The 20,024-nt window shown below is 41.2% G+C and overlaps 1 protein-coding gene across 1 annotated transcript; it reads right to left on the bottom strand.

Annotated features, from left to right (window-relative positions):
* Positions 1-7,627: 7,627 nt before the first annotated feature.
* Positions 7,628-18,096, bottom strand: LOC139309433 (52 kDa repressor of the inhibitor of the protein kinase-like). The gene is made up of 3 exons (XM_070933501.1): positions 18,012-18,096; positions 13,199-13,281; positions 7,628-10,083 (listed from the first exon to the last, which is right to left on the bottom strand). The coding sequence occupies exon 3, from the start codon at positions 10,079-10,081 to the stop codon at positions 7,781-7,783; it is 2,301 nt and encodes a 766-aa protein (XP_070789602.1). The 5' UTR covers positions 10,082-10,083; positions 13,199-13,281; positions 18,012-18,096; the 3' UTR covers positions 7,628-7,780.
* Between the last annotated feature and the right edge of the window lie 1,928 nt (positions 18,097-20,024).

The raw sequence follows: 20,024 nt of genomic DNA, 5'->3' as shown, positions 1-20,024 counted from the left end.
TGCGAACTGATAAATGGTCCCCTTAGAGGAGAAAAACGACGAGGGTGTTGATTTAAAGATCTCATTGATGGAGGAGTGTGAAGATGTGCAAATGGGTTGGAAAGATGGTGGGTAATTGGTGGTTTGCTGTAAGGGGATGCCTGCTGAAAGAAGTGGAAAAAGTTTTGAGTAGAAGGACATTGTAATGGAAGTGGGTTCTTTAGGAAAAAGAGGAATCTTAATTGTGTGGGAATGGGATATTTAAGGAGTGTGCAAGGAACAAGAAGAGTTTGCTTCAAGGATGAATGGCCTAAGAGAAAAAAGAAGAGGCTTTAAGGTTGGGGGATGTCTTTGTGTACACACACACACAAACACATACACACTCTTGAGGCAAACTTCTTGACCCTTGCACTTGCGCACATGCGTACAGAGAGAGAGAGAGAGAGGTGTATGTATAGATAGATAGATATAAAAATATTTATATATATAAAATATTTATACATATATATCTTCACTCTTCTTCTTTCGAGGAATGCGGTGGCTCAGACACAGCTTGTCGATCAAAAAGTCGACAGTTCAGCGGTTCGAATCCCTAGTGCCGCATAACGGGGTGAGCTCCCGTTACTTGTCCCAGCTTCTGCCAACCTAGCAGTTTGAAAGCACGTAAAAAATGCAAGTAGAAAAATAGGGACTTTTGGTGGGAAGGTAATAGCATTCCGTGCGCCTTTGGCGTTTAGTCATGCCGGCTACATGACCACAGAGACGTCTTCGGACAGTGCTGGCTCTTCAGCTTTGAAACGGAGATGAGCACTGCCCCCTAGAGTCAGGAACGACTAGCACATGTGTGCGAGGGGAACCTTTACCTATATCTTCTTTTCCTCATCTTATTCTTTTTTAATATCTCCTTATAGTACAGATAGTCCTTGGCTTATGACAACAATTGAGCCCACCATTTATGTTGCTAATTAAAACAATTTTAAGTAATTTTTGCCCATTTTACGACCTTCCTTGCCACAGTTGAATGAATCTGCAGTTGTTAAGTGAATCACTTGGTCATTAAGCAAATCTGGCTTCCTCCATTGACTTTGCTTATTGAAAGCTGGCTGGGAAAGATACAAATGATTATCACATGACTCCGGGATACTGCAACTGTTATAAATACGTGCCAGTTTTCAAGTGTTCAAATCTTGATTGCATAACCATGGGGATGCTGCAATGATTTTAAGTATGAAAATCATAAGTCATAAGTCATTTTTTCAGTGCCTTTGTAACTTCAAAGTCACTAAATGAATGGTCATAAGTCAAGGACTACCTGTACCATATTTTCGTAGTCCACATACACTGCTTACGCTTACCTGAGAAGGAAACAATGTGAAGATCAAGTGTATGCACCAAAGAAATGTAGTTTATTTTACTTCTGCAAAATCAGAAGGATGGAATAGACTACAATATAAAGCAACAATTAAGTCATTTTAAGTTCCAGAAGTGCTGGACCAGAACATAATGCTGCTTTTTAATCATTTTGTGCCTCTCTCATTTTGTGCCTCTCTCATTTTGTGCCTCTCATCAAGATGTCTTGATGGCTCTGACTCTCAAAATTCGAAGCCTTAGAACAGAATATCCTCCCATTTTGGATCCATTAAAAGGATAGAATTAGAAAAGGTGGACTTTGAAGAGTACATAGATTTCATACTATGAATATGCCGGCTAGTTGGAAATACATGTTCTTATTAGTAGTCTGGCAGATACTAAAGCAGGGGTGTTAAACTCAATTTCATTATTTTTTAATGAATTAAATTATTATTTAATTTATTTAATTTGTTTTAATTTATTTTAGATTTTGTATTTCCTGTGTTTTATCTTCTGGCTGTTCACCGCCCTGAGTCCTTCGGGAGAAGGGCAGTATAGAAATTTAATAAAATAAATAAAAAATAAAATAAATAAATAAATAGAGGGCTGCATCAGGGTTGTGTTTGACCTTGAGGGGCTGGGTGGGCGTGGCCGGGGTGGGTGTGGCCAGCTCAACATCACTCGTGTCGGGGGCACCTGTGGTGGCCCGAGCACTCTGCCAGTGAAAACAGAACTCCGTTTTCATTGGCAGAGGCACCATGGGCTGGTCCCGTGGGTCAGATCTGAGCACCCTGCAGGCCGGATCCAGCCTTGAGTTTGACACCACTCTACTAAGGGCTCTGGAGCCCTGCTAAGAAAAGGGGAATTTTGTTATGTGAGTGAAAACTGCCCCTTCCCTGGAGAGAGATGCTGAAAAGTGGGTGTGGTTTTACCTGGTGACGGGTGGAGCCATTCCTTCTTGGAAGCTTTTGATTAGGACGATGGCCTAAATCTGTGCAGGTCTGGGAGTGCTTTGGATGTGGAAGGAGCTGCATCTTCAGGATGTCAGAGTGTGGGAGTTTGCTGCTGTAGCCCCTAGGCATGTCTGGCTGTATTCTTGACAGCCCTTGAATGGGTTACCTGGAGATTACAGAAACCAATCCAGTAGATTCTGGATCCTTACTTGTATTGATGATGTCATGTAGTTCATGAAGTGTCTGCAACAAAACCACCAACTCAGAGAGCAGCAAGGACCCCACAGTTCAATCCTGAGCTGTTCTCTTCTATTGAAATATTCCATTGCAAACGTCTATGCAAAATTACGAAAGCTTTTTTTTTTTTTTACAATTTAATTAAAAAATGAAGCTGTAAATATATTGTACAATTCCCCACTCAAGTTGCAAGTGCCGCTAAACATGCTTGTTTGACAGCACCCTATAGCCTATTTCTGGCAAAAAAATATATATTTAAATTAAAAACACACATCATGTTGGCCAATTCCAGGTCATTCTTTGCTATTTGAATGCTTGCTCTGGTATACAAATTATACTAGTATGCTCTAGTATAAAAATTCCTGTATTTGTAATTCTAGAGCAGATCTAGAAATGGAAACGAGTGTGATGTTAGCTTTGCATACATTGATCAAAAGGTTTGTCTTAAGACTTCACAATGCGATTCTTTGTCCACAGCAGTATCTACACAGCCAAGGTTGAGCTATTTTTTCCCATCAACAAATAGGCAACAATGCAAGTGTAGAGGCTCAAGAATCAACAGATCCATGAAGTCATTCTCAAGATCTTCTTGATAGGCTGGTTTCATTCTCACAGTAGCCACAGTATACTTTGCTTTCCTGTTGATTATGTTCTGTGAATGCAGTCATCATGGTTTATTTAGGTAAAAATATAAATGGTCAAGTAGGAAAATCGATCCTGAATTTTCCACATCTCTCAATGCTTTGTCTTCCCTCTGGATTATGCTGATTAATCAACCATATTTTTTGCATACTAAAAAGCAGAGACTCACCTTGGCAACAAAAGTGCGTATAGTCAAGGCTATGGTTTTCCCTGTTGCAATGTATGGCTGTGAAAGTTGGGACCGTAAGGAAGGCTGAGCGCCAAAAATTTGAGGCCTTTGAACTATGGTGCTGGAGAAGACTCCTGCGAGTCCCTTGACTGCAAGGCAATCGAACCGGTCAGTCCTAGAGGAGATCAATCCTGACTGCTCTTTAGAAGGGCAGATCCTGAAGATGAAACTCAAATACTGTGACCACCTAATGAGAAGGAAGGACACACTGGAGAAGAGCCTAATGCTGGGAAAGATTGAGGGCAAAAGAAGAACGGGACTCCAGAGAACGAGGTGGTCAGATGGAGTCATTGAAGCAGTAGGCATGAGCTTAAATGGACTCCAGAGGATGGTAGAGAATAGGAAGGCCTGGAGGAACGTTGCCCATGGGGTCGCGATGGGTCGGATAGGACTTTACAACTAACAACAACAAACCATATTTTACTGCAAACAGAGACAGATCCCTCTGGGTGGAAAACACTGAGAGGTGGGAGGGCTTTAGCTATTTGGATGCCTATGTCCCAACCAGGAAGGGAAGCTTTCACACATGCCTTATAAAGCTGACCTGAAGCTGAAAGGCCCCATTCCAGCTTGGTGAAAGCATTCTCCCTGGTTGAAGCTCTGGCAAGGCGCTCTCAAGTATCTTGATCCTACCTCCTTTCTGAGAAGCTATCCCATTCTCTTCATTTCTACTTAAAAGTACAGCGATCACCTGAAGGCAGGAGCCATACAATAGAACAGGACATCAAAACCAACCTCTGCTGATTTGGACCTGCAATGGCATACATCTGTATACCTAGTAATTCTGCAGTGTTGAATGGTATCTTATATGTATCTTTGTGTGTGTGAGAGAGAGGGGGTGGGGGGGAAGGAGAGACTGACTCCTCAGGAAGATCTGTTGTTTAATTAGCCAAATCTTCCTGCTGTTGAGTTCACAGCAAGACCCCTTTTGTTTGGCATAATCCCTGATAATGTTTGCTTATCACCACTCATTCGGCTAAATCACCAATTTCCTTCTCTTCCCCCCCCATCCCAACATAGGATGATTGTTTTTTTTCTTTTTATTCTGATGTTTTCCAAAAACAGAATCAGAAGTAATAGTAATAATATCCAAATTCTGAATTTGATTTCTCCAGATTTGCTAAATCCTTCAAGTAGCCCTCAATCATAAAAGCGAGTCAGGAGATTCTGAGAGAATTGTGCTATACAACTGCTCTCTCTTCTGCGGCTTCTCCCTCCCTTTTCCTTGTGTTTATCCACGTTTCTCATCCTTAGCCATTTTAAAATGTGTTGATTCAACTCCCAGAATTCCCCAACCAACCTTGCTGGGGAATTCTGGAAGTTGAAGTCCACACATATTAAAATTGCCCAGATTGAGAAATACAGATATTCAAAGGAAGTGGAGTCACCTTCACCCATACCAATGAGCTCAGCGTTGCCTGGGAATTTGTAATTTAGTCATTTTGCCTGTATAATACTACAATTTTTAGGATTAAGGTGGAACATAAAATTTTAGTCTCCCAGCGGGTGGCCTTTAGAGACAGCCAAACTGCCATCAGGGTTAACAACTAACAATGAGCTCTACTAACATTAAAATATCCATGGAATAAAACTACAGGGATTTGTTTAAGTAGTTGCCAGGAGTCAAGACTGACTCCAAGGGACCAAGGAAAAAGATAAAAGAAAAATAAATCTACATTAACACTCTTCCCAAACCTAAAACCCAGTATTATAATATACAAATGCTCCATCTTCAACATTTTCTGAAATGAGACCTGTTTTTTGAAGAGAGAAAATCGGTCTTTCACTTTTCAAAGAAAATCTTTCTAGATTACTATTTATTGCAGTTATTGAATGCTGATTAGTTAGCCTTCCGAAGAACCTTTTGTAGAAATTTCCATGGGGCTAAGAGGCAAACCCTGTTCCCATATTCATCAGGTTTCAGAGTCCTTAAGCAGTGAAATGTCTCTGTGTTTGTAATTGTGTGTGTGAATGTAAGGTTAAAAATACAATTGGAGTGGGAGCAAAGAAAAAAAAATACCCAATTTGCAACCAATATTTTGCTATGCAGACTTAAGACATCTGGGAAGGGTTATTAGGCAGCCTACAGGATGCCCATTTCTAAAATAACAATAACACATTTGGAAGGGACCTTGTAAGTCATCTAGTCCAACCCCCTACCCAAGCAGGAGACGACACACCATTTCTGACAGATGGCAGTCCAGTCTCCTTAAAAGCTTTCAGGGATGAAGCTCCCACAACTTCTGAAGGCAAAGCTGTTCCATTGGTTGATTGCTCTCAGTGTCAGAAATTTTCTCCTTATTTCTAGGTTGAATCTCCTTGATCAGTTTCCATCCATTATTCCATGTCTGGCCTTTGGGTGTTTTGGAAAAAGAGGTTGACATTCGGCCCTCCAGCTCCCCATTATTTTAATTCCTGATTCCTTTTAGTTGCAGAGCAGCTCAAACTCTCTTCCAATCAACCAAGAGAAAACATGATTCTGATAGATCAGCACAGAGCAGTACTTTTTATAATGAAAATGATAGGGGTCCCCCCCCCCCAATCTTCTCCAACCTTAATAGGAAACAATCTCTTTTTGAAGGATGCCAAGTCTCGGCAACCTTGTAAGAGGAATCACACAAACTCATCCAAACTTTGCCAAATCACCTAGACTAGCAAAGCTGTCCAATAACTTTACAAAGGAAAGGAGAATAACATTGTGACAATTCTTGCCCAATTTAAAAAAAAAGGTTATTTAGTTTGTAGCCTCTACTCTCTAAGTTGCCCTATCTCAGCAGATTTGTTGCAGTGCAAATACAAAAGGGTCACCTAAGATAAGAAACAATAAAAAATGGGATAGACCTCAGGTATGATCTGGTAGCTTCCTCTTTTCATTTATGAAATGTTGGCAAGCTGTTAGGAAGATAACTCTGATCTCATGTCATAGTTACTCATGGACAATCATATTTTAGCCAAGGAATCCCATTTTCCTGTTTACTGAAAAGACAACACACTGAAATCTTAAAGAAACCACTTGAGCTCGGTTAGTTCTTGGTTTGCCATTTTCTTTCTCTAAAATTACTCTTCTTGAAGTCTACATGTTGGCTGGAATCACATGAAACTATGTTTGTATATAACTTGTTTTACAGCGTTCTTGATGATGAGTCACATAATCCACCACAGTAATATTCAAATAAAATGAACTGTATTTGGCTTACTGTAAAAAAGCAAAAGGAGGAGCACACACAGGCAGAAGCTGTTTCCTGTACATTAAGGCTATGAGATCGGTTGCAAAAGTCTGAATGGCCACCTCAATAATCAACCAGAGTTCTCTATAGCTTTCTTGCCATCTGCAGATGCCCTGGATTTTTTGCAATCTACGCATGATATTCTTAGAGCACGCATAAGAATACAGAATATTCATAATATGGGGAAGATTCTCTTTTTGTCTGAATGACTTCCATTTTTTTCAAAAAAGCTCTGTTTGAAAAGCCAAGGGTAGTTTTCTGCTCTCCCATTTGAAATCCTTTGTCTATTTCATTAATTCGGAGAAAATGAGGTTGGATCAAAGAGAGAGGGAGGGAGGGAGGGGGAGAGAGAGAGAGAGGGAGAGATTCCTATGGACAGATACAAAACAATTTGAAATGACACAGCAGATACTGACCACTACACTAAGAATTATTTTAGCTAAAATATGCTCTCCCCCCCCCGCCCCCACCCCCCCCAGGGCAAAACAGACACTATATCTATTCTTAAAAAGCAACCAACAGATGCATCCAAAGTTCATTCTCTTTAGAGCAGACTCACAGGAACAATTCAAACTAAGTCATGACAGAGTCCAATCCTTTAGACAGCTACTGTAATCATTTGGAAATAAATCCTATTGAATTCAATACAGCTTATTTCTTAGTAAACATGGATGTAATTTCACTGCAGTACGCTAAGAAGAACATAAAAGTGCAATCCAATAAAATGTGTTATGCTTATAGACCAGCATCGATCCAGCATAATTAGAATTAACACTAAATCGACACTTCCATTCCCAAATTAGAAAATTTATGAGCAGACATTATGGAAACATTAGGGTTTCTTATATAGACACTTTATATGTTAACATTTGATGGAAAACTTTTGACTTAATCTTGTTGATAATTTTTCCTAGTGATGTACACTGTATTAATCAAGTATTTTCAGTTTACACCTCAATACAGGCATTGAATGTTTAGAAAATGGATGATATATTTTATATCATGTCTCTAATTATATACTGGAACATAATCATCTTTATTATATTCTGGATTTGTTGAATTGCCATCTGTAATTCTGCCACTTACATTTTAGTCTTTTTATGCTTTTTTTCCTCCTTATATTCCTCTCTCTTTATAAAAATAATTAAAAAATAGTCAACCAGTTATTTTTCAAAGACAAATTGTAAACGTCTGTTATCTTCTCCAAATCTGTCAATCACTTTTTGGACTAATACATCCTTATTTTCATTAATTTTTACCCGATGAGCACTCATCATGCAAAGTCCAGACAATTGGTCATCTACCACTGTTGACGTCAACAATGTTTCTACCCTTCTCATTGTACTGAATGATTTTTCCATTGTACAAGTTGTTACTGGCAATGCCAGAGCAATTGAGATGGCTTGTTGAATCGAAGGATATTGGTCAATGTATTGCAGCAAATCCAGAAGTCCATTCCCCCCATTTTCAACCCTTTCTTCCTTTGTCCCCAACCACTTTTCAAACCAGGTGATTGTTTCAGTTTCCAAATTTTCAATTTCATATAATTCACTGATTTTTTCCATCTGCGCTTTCAACGTCTCAAGGCCAACTTTAGCCATTTTTTGGGGATGAAGCGAAAAGATTCCAAAAACCGCCTTGCTTTCTGGAGGAAACCGTCTTTCCAGCCATGAGATTACCGAGTTCAAGTAGGGTATATAGAGTGACTGGCGGAAATATTCCTCCTCAGTTGGGACACTGGCATTTGAGTTCCTTTGCAAGTCGCTCTGTCTGGGAATACGCAAGTCAATATCCAATTTGTCTGCTAGTTCTCGAACTTCCGAAAGAATTCCCTTGAAGTGCTCCTCTGCTTTTTCTCTGTGGCCACGAAAGACAGTTAAGAGCTCTTGGATGTGTTCATACACTTTCATCATATCAAGCTGAACAGTCTGCAGAGCTTGGGTCACTGACTCTAATTTAGTGCAATAGTTTGACATGATAACAAGGCAAAAGAGGAAATTAGGTGTTCCTGAAGCACAGTATAATTGGTACGCATCCTGGCAGGTTTGACCTGAAGCTGTAGCAGCCAGGTTTCTTAACTGATCAAAGATCTGTACAAAATTCTTGGAAAAAAACCTGACGTGCTTGTATTTTGCAGTCCAAAGTGCTTCACCCAGCGACGGAACTGCCTGAATAGAGTTTCTTCTGCTCAAATTCTCACGGAAAAAGCGAAGGATAGCTTTGATTGTGCCAACCGCATTCCTTATCTCAGGTACAGCATTTGAGTCATTCACAACCAGGTTGAGTGTGTGTGCCGCGCAGTGAACCAAAGTAGCCTTGGGGTACCTACTTTTTATTTTAGCTTGCACACCACCCTCTCTCCCAGCCAATCTAGAGCATCCGTCATACCCTTGGCCGCATAATTTTTCAAGATTTAAACCATACTTGGTGCACTCCTCAATGATGGTTTCAGCAGTGCAGGTAGCGTCCCATCCCTTCAGTGCTGCAAAACCAAGGAACTCCTCTCGAACTTGAGGTTTAGCGCCAGTCGTGTCAACAAAACGTATGCCGAGTGACACATGGTCCTCCCCAGAGATCTCAGTGCTTTCGCCCACAAGAACCGAAAACCCAGCGGAGCCATTGGCGGCAGAAACGATCTCTTCTCTAATGGCATCCACGCACAGCTTAATCAGTTCATTTTCTATCTGGGCGGACGTGTCCCGAGCATTCCCTGCCTCATTCTCTAGATGTTCTCTTAGCGTCACATCTCCAGCTTCAACGCGAAACGCCAAGAGACTCTTCATGTTCCCGGTTTTTCTTGTTTCCCCGTGTAAAGGAATGTCGTGGGTGCCACAAAATATGATGGTTGACAAGATCGAGTGCAGTTTTTTACGATTTTCATTGACTATCCGGTTAATGCTGCTGTCAAGCTGACAAGCAAAGTTTGTTTCGAAGACGTTCCTGCTGGTTAAGAAGTTAGTTGCATCGATTTCGGCACTCTTGTGCCATGCGCTGGACATGTGTTTTTTTGCACAGACGTGAAAATCGTTGTACCTCACAAAGGGCACCATGATGAAACCCCCCTGTCTCCCACAAAGATCAGGTTGTGGGAAGACGATGCAGTATTTACAGAATGGTCCTTTCAAATAGGAAGAGTAGCAAAGCCAGGGTGAGTATCTAATTAACCATATGTGACGAAAGCTGCGTATTCCTGTTGAATCTCCCTTGAAATTATAATCATGTGCTGGTGTGAAGGTATTCACAAGAAGATTATACTTCTGATCATCTGTGAGAGGAGTGGGCGAGTTCACGTACAACCCAATATCATAAGGATGAACAGCAAATTCCAAACCATCCATGATGCATTCATATTCTGCTGGTGAGTCCGAACAGGAGCTGCTATTTTCTTCCTCATTTCTTCTTTTCTTCTGCACTGTTTCTTCTTCAACTGTTTTGCGCTTCCTGTAAAGAGTTCCAATCTCCATTCCTATGAGGAAAAAAAGAATGATGAGAGGCAATGAATGGAACAGAAACTGATTCCAAAAAAAAAAAAAAAAGGAATATAAAAATAGTGAAGTTATTTTCCTAGTGAAACAGACATTTCTGCTGTTAATTGTTCCTTAATAATTTCTTGTGATTTTATTCATATACACTGAAATACAGATGAGTGATTGCTAAGGTTTTTTTTTAGTAGTTTTCATCTCAGTACTGCAAAATGAACTTAATTTTTCACATTTTATATTGATTAAATTTACATGCCACCTGACTCCCCAATTAGTTTTATTCAGAAGTAATTTTCTACATGCTCCTTTTAATTCACAATCATATGAGAATGAAACAAGCATCTTACAATGGAAGAATGGCTGGAAAACTTGACAGAGCTAGCAGAGATAGGCAAATTAATTGCTTCAATTAAAGAAAAAACACACATCCAATTTTGTTTCTACTTTTATGCTCAAGACAGAAAAATTGGAACTCTGAATTTGGGATTTGCTGATTAGGTAAGTTTGTTGTTATAGAAATGATTAGTATATATTAAATTCACAAAAGTTGAGGCTGTAGTGTTATTACCTGCATTGAAAAGAGTTGGAAGTTAATACTCCCCCCTCCTTTATCCCACACTTCTCTCCTCCCCTTTTCCCCACTCTCTTCATTTTCACTTTTATTTCATATTTTGGTAAGTTTAATACAATTAATAAAACATGAAAAACCTTCCTTTCCAAAATACATGTATTTAGTTGGGGAGTAAGACTGTGTGTTTGTGTATGCGTGCATGCATGGCAAAAGTCAGAATGTGAAAAGAAAAGAGAGGAGAGTATTTAACAGTCTGGAAAGGGAAACGGGACCCAATAGGACAAAATGCCCTTTCGAAGAATCTGGTTTTGAGACACTGTTAACTCAGATCAGCCAGGCAGTCTTTTTCTGCTTATTCTTGCCAAGTTTGCTTGTTTTGTCTGGTGTGGCTCTCCAGAGGCCTGGAATTCTTCTGAGACAGCTTCTCCCTCAGCTTAGCAGGAGGCTATCCAGAACAATAAGTGCCTGGTTGGGGCAAGATAATGAGGGGAATGGAAAGTAGTCTTCCATCCAGCAGACAACAGCAGGGAGAGAGGCATGTAGGATAGGCTTAGGATGCCCAGCAAGGAGAAATACAGGTAGACATCTATCTATCTATCTATCTATCTATCTATCTATCTATCTATCTATCTATCTATCTATCTATCTATCTATCTACCTACCTACCTACCTACCTACCTACCTACCTACCTACCTACCTACCTATCTATCTATCTATCTAAATTTGTATACCGCCCTTCTCCTAGTGGACTCAGGGCGGTTAACAGCCAGAGCTAAAACACATGCAGATACAAAATTTAAAATTGTTAAAAGAATTATATAACTGGCCCAATTTAAAACAATTCAATTTAAAACCCCATGACAATTTAAAACTAAAAAACTAAAAAGACTAAAAAAAGGGGGAGGGGGTTCACGCCAGCCCTGCTTGATGGAAAAGAAAAGTTTTCAGGGCACGGCAAAAGACCCGGAGATCCGATATCCTTCGTATCTCCGGGGGCAAATCGTTCCAGAGGGCAGGAGCTGCCACAGAGAAGGCCCTCCCCCTGGGGGTCGCCAGCCGACATTGCCTGGCTGACGGCACCCTAAGGAGTCCCTCTCTGTGGGCGCGTATTGGTCGGTGGGAGGCTATCGACGGCAGAAGGCGGTCCTGCAAATACCCAGGTCCTATGCCATGGAGTGCTTTAAAGGTGGTAACCAACACCTTGAAGCACACCCGGAAGACAACTGGAAGCCAATGCAGCTCACGCAGGAGAGGTGTCACATGGGAGTGCCCCCTCGCATTCTGCACCAGTTGGAGCCTCCGGGTGCTCCTCAAGGGGAGCCCCATGTAGAGAGCATTGCAGTAGTCCAGGCAGGAAGTGACAAGTGCCTGAGTGACTGTGCGTAAGGAGTCCCGATCCAGAAAGGGACGCAACTGGCGAATCAGGCGGACCTGATAAAAAGCCCCCCTGGCCACGGCCGTCATATGCTCTTCTAAAGACAGCCGTGCATCCAGGAGGACGCCCAAGTTGCGAGCCCTATCTGTGGGGGCCAATAACTCCCCCCCAATAGTCAGCGATGGCACCAGCTGGCTATATTGGGACGCCGGAAGCCACAGCCACTCGGTCTTGGAAGGGTTGAGACGAAGCCTGTTATTCCCCATCCAGATCCGCACGGCCTCCAGGCATGGGGACATCACTTCAAGGGCATCGTTGGGATGGCCTGTATTTACAACCACAATTGAGCTCAACATTTCTGTTGCTAAGAGAGACAGTTGTTAAGTGAATTTTGCCCCATTTTATGGCCTTTCTTGCAACATTTGTTAAGCGAATCACTGCAGTTGTTCAATTAGTAACAACACTGTTCTTAAGTGAATCTGGCTTCCCCATTGACTTTGCTTGTCAGAAGGTAGCAAAAGGTGATCACATGACTCCAGGAGGACATTGTAACCGTCATAAATGCGTGTCAGATGTCAAGGAAATGAATTTTGATCACTTGACCATGGGGATGCTGCAATGGTCTTAAGTGTGAAAAACGGTCGTACGTCATTGTTTTCAATGCTGATGTAACTTTGTATGGTCACTAAACAAATTGTTGTAAATTGAGGACTACCTGTATGCCAGTCAGGTTATGGTTAGGGCAGGGGTCTGCAACCTTAAACACTTAAAGAGCCATTTGGACCTGTTTCCCACAGAAAAGAAAACTCCAGGAGCCACAAAACCCTTCCCGTGCCTGACTATTTCTTGAGCGGCCACAAAACTAGCATATGTAATTGAATTAAACGTTCTGTTTTCTTCTGAAACTTTTCTTTTCTTGGGATTTATCCATGATTGGCCTACCGGGGGTTGAAAAGCTCAATAAATGATGTGCTGGCGGGTGTCGCACATTGGCGGTTGTGACGCATATTTTGAGTGACAGGGAGCCGCAACAGAGGGGTGAAAGAGCCACATGCGGCTCCAGAGCCACAGGTTGCTGACCCCTGGGTTAGGGAGAGAGCGTTTTTATTACTATGGGCGGCCGGAGGAGTGGAGGGGGGGAATCAACCTTACCAGGTAACTGTGTTGCTCTGGAGTGGCTGTGCAGACCAGACCAGCCACTCGATGCAGGCAGGCCAAGAAGGGAAAACTTCACTCTGGAAATTAAAACAGAAAATAAGATCGTTAGGAGGCTCAGAAAAGAAGCTGCAATATGCCAGGGAATAAACAGTTGGGTGGATGAGGATCAACCAAAAGGCTTCTTTTTCTTGAAAAGACATTCCCTCAAATGGCAACTGTCTGGGTCAAAGGACAGATGTGACAATAAAGAAAACAATTCCATAAAAAACACAATGGAGGGAAGGGGAAATGAAATAAAAGTTTGATATCATTTCCAGCAGGGTGGATTTGATTTAAATCGAGTTGATTTAAATCACAATTTAAATCATGATTTAAATCACTAGTAAAAAGGCTTGATTTAAATCAACTCGATTTAAATCATAATTTTGAAAGAGCAACTGTCATCTCTGCTACTCCTTTGACCCACTGTTGACTCACCGATAGTCCCAGTGTTGCAGAATATACAGCCTCATGCTACATAACTAAGCTCCATTTCATGCTGAATAAACTAAATTATTTATGTATCTTAAATAGAAAACTATCTTAAGATAAGATTTTTACCCCAAAAGTTTTTTATTAAAATAAATTTGATAAAAATAAAAAAAATCCGATTTAAATAAAAAAAATCCGATTTAAATAAAAAAAATCTGATTTTTTTGATTTTTTAAAAAAAATCATTGATTTTTATCCACCCTGATTTCCAGGAAATAAACAAACTTTGTTTTTAGATGCTTCTTCAGAACCCAGATAGAAAATGCCTGAAGGGCCTTAAATTAAGGATTCAAAACCTAGGCTTTGTGGACCAAAACCCCACAAAACTGAAACTTGAAGTTCCCAGTTAACCCTACAGTTAACGTCCCCATCTGAAAAGACTTTTGAAGGCTGTCCAAGGCTAATTGTCCCACCAAGGAGCCTTGGTGGCGCAGCAGACTAAAGCACTGTTAAGTAACACCAGCTGCCTGCAATTACTGCGAGTTCAAATCTCACCAGGCTCAAGGTTGACTCAGCCTTCCATCCTTCCGAGGTAGGTAAAATGAGGACCCGGTTTGTGGGGGCAATAAGCTGATTTTGTATAAAAAAAGAACACCACTGGGGGGGCGCAAAAGCCCTACTAAGCAGGTATATACAAAAGTATGAAGGCTATTGCTTAATGCATTGTAAGCCGCCCTGAGTCTCCGGAAAAGGGCGGCATATAAATCGAACCAATAAATAAATAATACCAATAAATAATACATGCAAACCTCTCAGGAATTGTGCCACAAGTTCTTTTTAAGTATACGTAACTCAGTGAGCTCCAAAACACAAGAGGACCAAAACAACAAAGGTCCCTAAGCAACACCACAGAAGTATTAATAGGCTAATATTCACTGCTCACCACTATTCCACTCTTCCCCACTGCTACTACCCCTCCTGCTACTGCTCCTCCAACAACTATTGTACTTCCTGTGAGTCCTACTGGAGAACAGTATCTCTTTGCTGCTTTATTTCTAGACGCAAATATACACTACCTTCTCTCTCTCACACACAAACACAGCAACACCCCCACTTGCCCCTCTGCATAGCTTTTATGTCCCTCTTCCAACTTTGCTGTGCTGGCTGGGGACAGAGGCAGGACAACAGCAGCCCAGATCCTGGCCGTTTTCTAAGCAGCCTGCCCTCTCGTAAATTGCCACTTAGAGGAAAAAAAAAAACCAGCAAAACTCCAGGAAACTGGAAGTGGATGTTCCTTGTAATTTAAGAAGGCCAAGCCTTTAATCTGGGTCTGTCCAAGTCACATCTAACCCCTCAATTCCAAGGTGTGTGCAGCATGCTATGTTGCAACTATGAATAATGGTTTTAAAATTGTCAAAAACAAAGGAACGCAACAAAACCAAAGTTTATCGTATTTGAATTGAAGACTAAAGAGATTCTCTAATCCCTACCTACCTAATGATCTATCCAATGAAGGTTATTCCAAGTGTGACACTTTATTATTACTTCAAAGGGAAAGGCAAGTAAAATTAATCTTAAGTTATCCACTTAAGTCATCCACATACAAGATTATATGAATCAGCTCCATTTTCTTCTACAGTGAGAAAAATGGATTCTGGAAAGTAAAATAAGAAGTATGGAGATGAGACTGGAGTCCTAGTGCATCTGTTACCATCTAGGGTTCTCCTAAACTCCTAAATTTTAACCCATCTTTCAGTGGGTTTCCTTGGGTCCTTAAAATTCATTAAACGTATTCTGGATCTCATCTTGATGAGCCTTTTTTTAAGGATTCAAGTTGATCCCACTCCAGCCATTGTTCTCTAAAGAGACTTTGATCGGCCCCAACCCAATTCATGATTTTAAAAACAGAAAGAATTGAGTGATGTTATTGAGACCTGTAGAATTGCAGCTGCTGCATATATTCCCTTGCATAGAAAAACGCAAACTTATAAAACAAATGTAAGATGTTCATTAATTATGCTACATTATGCTATTGATCAGACTTTCGGGAATGGGAGTTGATTACCCATCACAGTTTTCAGTGTTCTAAACTAAGAAGTGGGATTATAGTCAGTTTTATTTTGATCAGCTTTTGTTTCTCAGTAAAGTGTCTGTAATGTGCAGAGTGTTTGAGGTCCCTTTATAATGCATCATAATTCCCACACCACTGTCAAATAATTTACTAAGACTGTATTACTATTATTCTTCTCTTCCTTACTAGTATCTATTTCCACTTATTACTATAACCATGTTGCTGGTATCTTTCAATTACATTGTTTTTATTTGTTTCCTATTACGATTTGGTAGTTTATTCATAACCTTGACTATCATTAAGTGTTGTATCTTTTTATTCTTGATGAATGTATTTTATTCTCCTTGTGTACACTGAGAGCATATACACCAAAGACAAATTTGCCTGTCCAATCACACTTGGCCAATAAAGAATTCTTTCTTTCTGTCTGTCTATCTGTCTATCATCTATCTATCTATCTACCGATCTATCTATCTATCTATCATCTATCTATCCTATCCTATATCTCTATCTACAGTATCTTTCTATCTATACTATATCTATCTATCTACAGTATCTATCTATCTATCTTCTATCCTATATCTATCCTATATCTATCTACAGTATCTATCTATCTATCTATCTATCTATCTATCTATCTATCTATCCATCTATCTTCTATACTATATCTATCTATCTATCTAAAGTATCTATCTATCTATCTATCTATCTATCTATCTATCTATCTATCTATCCTATATCTATCTATCTACAGTATCTATCTATCTATCTATCTATCTATCTATCTATCTATCTATCTATCTATCTATCTATCTATCCTATATCTATCTACAGTATCTATCTATCAATCTATCTATCTATCTATTTATCTATCTATCTACAGTATCTATCTTCTATACCATATCTATCTAATCTATCTTCTATACTATATCTATCTATACTATATCTATCTATACTATATCTATCTATACTATATCTATCTATCTATCTATCTATCTATCTATCTATCTATCTATCTATCTATCTATCTATCTATCCTATATCTATCTACAGTATCTATCTATCAATCTATCTATCTATCTATTTATCTATCTATCTACAGTATCTATCTTCTATACCATATCTATCTAATCTATCTTCTATACTATATCTATCTATACTATATCTATCTATACTATATCTATCTATACTATATCTATCTATCTATCTATCTATCTATCTATCTATCTATCTATCTATCTATCTATCTATCTATCTATCCTATATCTATCTACAGTATCTATCTATCAATCTATCTATCTATCTATTTATCTATCTATCTACAGTATCTATCTTCTATACCATATCTATCTAATCTATCTTCTATACTATATCTATCTATACTATATCTATCTATCTATCTATCTATCTATCTATCTATCTATCTATCTATCTATCTATCTATCTATCTATCCTATATCTATCTACAGTATCTATCTATCAATCTATCTATCTATCTATTTATCTATCTATCTACAGTATCTATCTTCTATACCATATCTATCTAATCTATCTTCTATACTATATCTATCTATACTATATCTATCTATACTATATCTATCTATCTATCTATCTATCTATCTATCTATCTATCTATCTATCTATCTATCTATCTCTAATCTATCCATCTGTCCCACGGATTCAAAAAGGTTGAGAAGCACTGCGCTATCCTTTTTCCTACTTCCGATCTTCTTTTCCTTTGATATATTTTTATTGCATTGAAAAAATTCTAATTAAAAAGAAGAACCGCCGGTGTACTCTCTAGATTGGAAGTAGCAGGTGAAGAAGAGGAGGAGGAGGAGGAGGAGGAGGCTGCTAGGGCTTCCCACGTGCCCCGAGCCCGCCTTGAGGATGCCTCGGTCAGCGGTCCTCCTGCCTCTGCAGCCTCTTCCGCCGAATCTCACCCCCCCTCCCAACCCGGGGCCGTGGGACAAAGACCACCATTCGCTCCGAGCATCCTCTCCAGGCAGGGTCGGCTTTCCCCAGGTATTTCAGAAAGGGAAGCCGGGGAACAGGTGACGCTTTAGCCCCGACACGGGTGCCAAGAGGATGAGCCCGCCCTCCCAGGAAGGGAAAGCAAGACGGGTTCCTAGTCCTCATGAAGGAAAAGGGCTCCTGGGCAAAAAAAAAGTCCTGTTCGGGAAGCCCAGCAGGGAGAACAAAGGCTGTGGAGGGTCCCATTCGAGAAAGAGCTCCTGCCCCTCCCCCGGCCTCGCCCCGACTCACCCGCCGCCCCCGATATCCACGTGCACGTGTGAGCGCGGCAGCCCGGGAGGGTCCCCGAGGCGGACAAAGGAGCGGCAACGCGGGGCACCCGCGGGTGGGGTCAAAAAAAGCAAAATGGCGGACGCGGCGCTGGCGGCGTCATGCAAGCCCCGCCCCTCTGGATGTGTGTCGTGTGGTCCCGCGTTCCAAAGGGGCGGCGCTTGTTGCATCCTTCGCCCCGCCCTTCCCCACTCGCGGACGAAGGAAAAGCGGCGCTCGGCAAACCCGGCGAAGAGCTGCGGCCGGCCGTTGTTTAAAGGGCCCTCCCGCTCCCGCTTTTGGAACAGATGCTGCCAAAGAAAGGTGATTTCCAGCCCCTCCCTTGCAAACCAGGACGATACTGTCTAATTTATTCCTCCGTCCCAAGGGAAGGGCGGTCGTGCAAAAGGGTGTCTTTTTCTTTTTTTTCTTTTTTTGCAACCTGTGCACATTTGGCTCTGGGCTTCGCGGCAAACTCCTGTCAATTTATTTCTTCCTTTTTGCAGAAGCTTTCCATTGATGTCCGGCTTTCTGCGTTTGCCCGCTCCGTCTCTAGCTGCATCCTAGAGCGTGAATCCCTACCCAGCCACTTCCTGGTCTTTCTGTTTGGTACCCAGGATTATTTGCTGATCTGCCACAGATTAAGAGATGTTTTGGAATAGAATAACAGAGTTGGAAGGGACCTTGGAGGTCTTCTAGTCCAACCCCCTGCTCAGGCAGGAAACCCTATACTATTTCAGGACAAATGGTTGTCCAATCTCTTCTTAAAAACTTCCAGTGTTGGAGCATTCACAACTTCTGGAGGCAAGTCGTTCCACTGATTAATTGTTCTAACTGTCAGGAAATTTCTCCTTAGTTTTAACTTGCTTCTCTCCTTGATGAGTTTCCACCCATTGCTTCTTGTCCTACCCTCAGGTGCTTTGGAGAATAGCCTGACTCCCTCTTCTTTGTGGCATCCCCTGAGATTTTATTTATTTATTCATTTATCGGACTTATATGCCGCCCTTTCTCCACAAGGACTCAGGGCGGCTCACAGCAATAAGCAACAACAAGTCCAAATTAAAATTCAAGCAGTAAAAGCATCTAAAATTTCCATTAAAGCCCCTTCAGTCCAGGCCAGCCTGGCGAAACAACCATGTTTTAAGGTCACGGCGGAAAGAGCGAAGGTCAGGGGCCACCCGGAGCTCCAAGGGGAGCTGATTCCAGAGGGTAGATGCGCCTACAGAGAAGGCTCGCTCTCTAGGAGCCGTCAGCCGACATTGCTTGGCCAATGGAACCCCAAGTAGGCCCTCTGTGTGAGTGCACTGGGCGATGGGGAGCTGTTGCTGGCTGCAAATGATCCGCCAGATACCCCGGTCCTAAGCCATGTAGGGCTTTATAGGTAATCACCAACACCTTGAACCTCACCCGGAGGGCAACTGATAGCCAATGCAGGTCACGCAGGAGGGGTGTGACATGGGAGCGTCGGGACACTCCCATCACTACCTGCGCGGCCGCATTCTGCACCAGCTGAGATATTGGAACACTGCTATCATGTCTCCCCTAGTTCTCCTTTTCATTAAACTAGACATACCCAATTTCTGCAACTACTCTTTATATGTTTTAGCCTCTAGTCCCTTAATCATCATTGTTGCTCTTCTCTGCACTTTTTCTAAATGCTTCTCTTTGGCCTGCCTTGGGTGCCAAATGTCTCAGGTATTCTTAGGGCTGATTTCTCCCAACATTGTCAGATTTGTAGGATTGGCTTGTTTGATAAGATTTAGGATTGGTAAAAGGTAGGATACGGTCTCTATGGTACCTATTTATCTACTCGCACTTTAGAACTGCTAAGTGGGCAGGAGCTGGGGCAAATAACAGGAGGCCATTCCTTTGCACTCAGGTCTTCAACCCAGGCTGCCAGTCCAGCTGGCAAACTCAGCATCTTAACTACAGAACCATCATGCCACGGCATTGAAAAAAGTGACTTTATTTATTTGTTTCCATTTCTATACCGCC

The sequence above is a fragment of the Pituophis catenifer genome, unplaced genomic scaffold (assembly GCF_029215685.1).
Source record: "Pituophis catenifer annectens isolate HBS135680 unplaced genomic scaffold, rPitCat1.0.hap2 SCAF_2, whole genome shotgun sequence".
Lineage (NCBI taxonomy): Eukaryota > Metazoa > Chordata > Lepidosauria > Squamata > Colubridae > Pituophis > Pituophis catenifer.
This window is presented reverse-complemented; position numbering and strand designations above follow the sequence as displayed.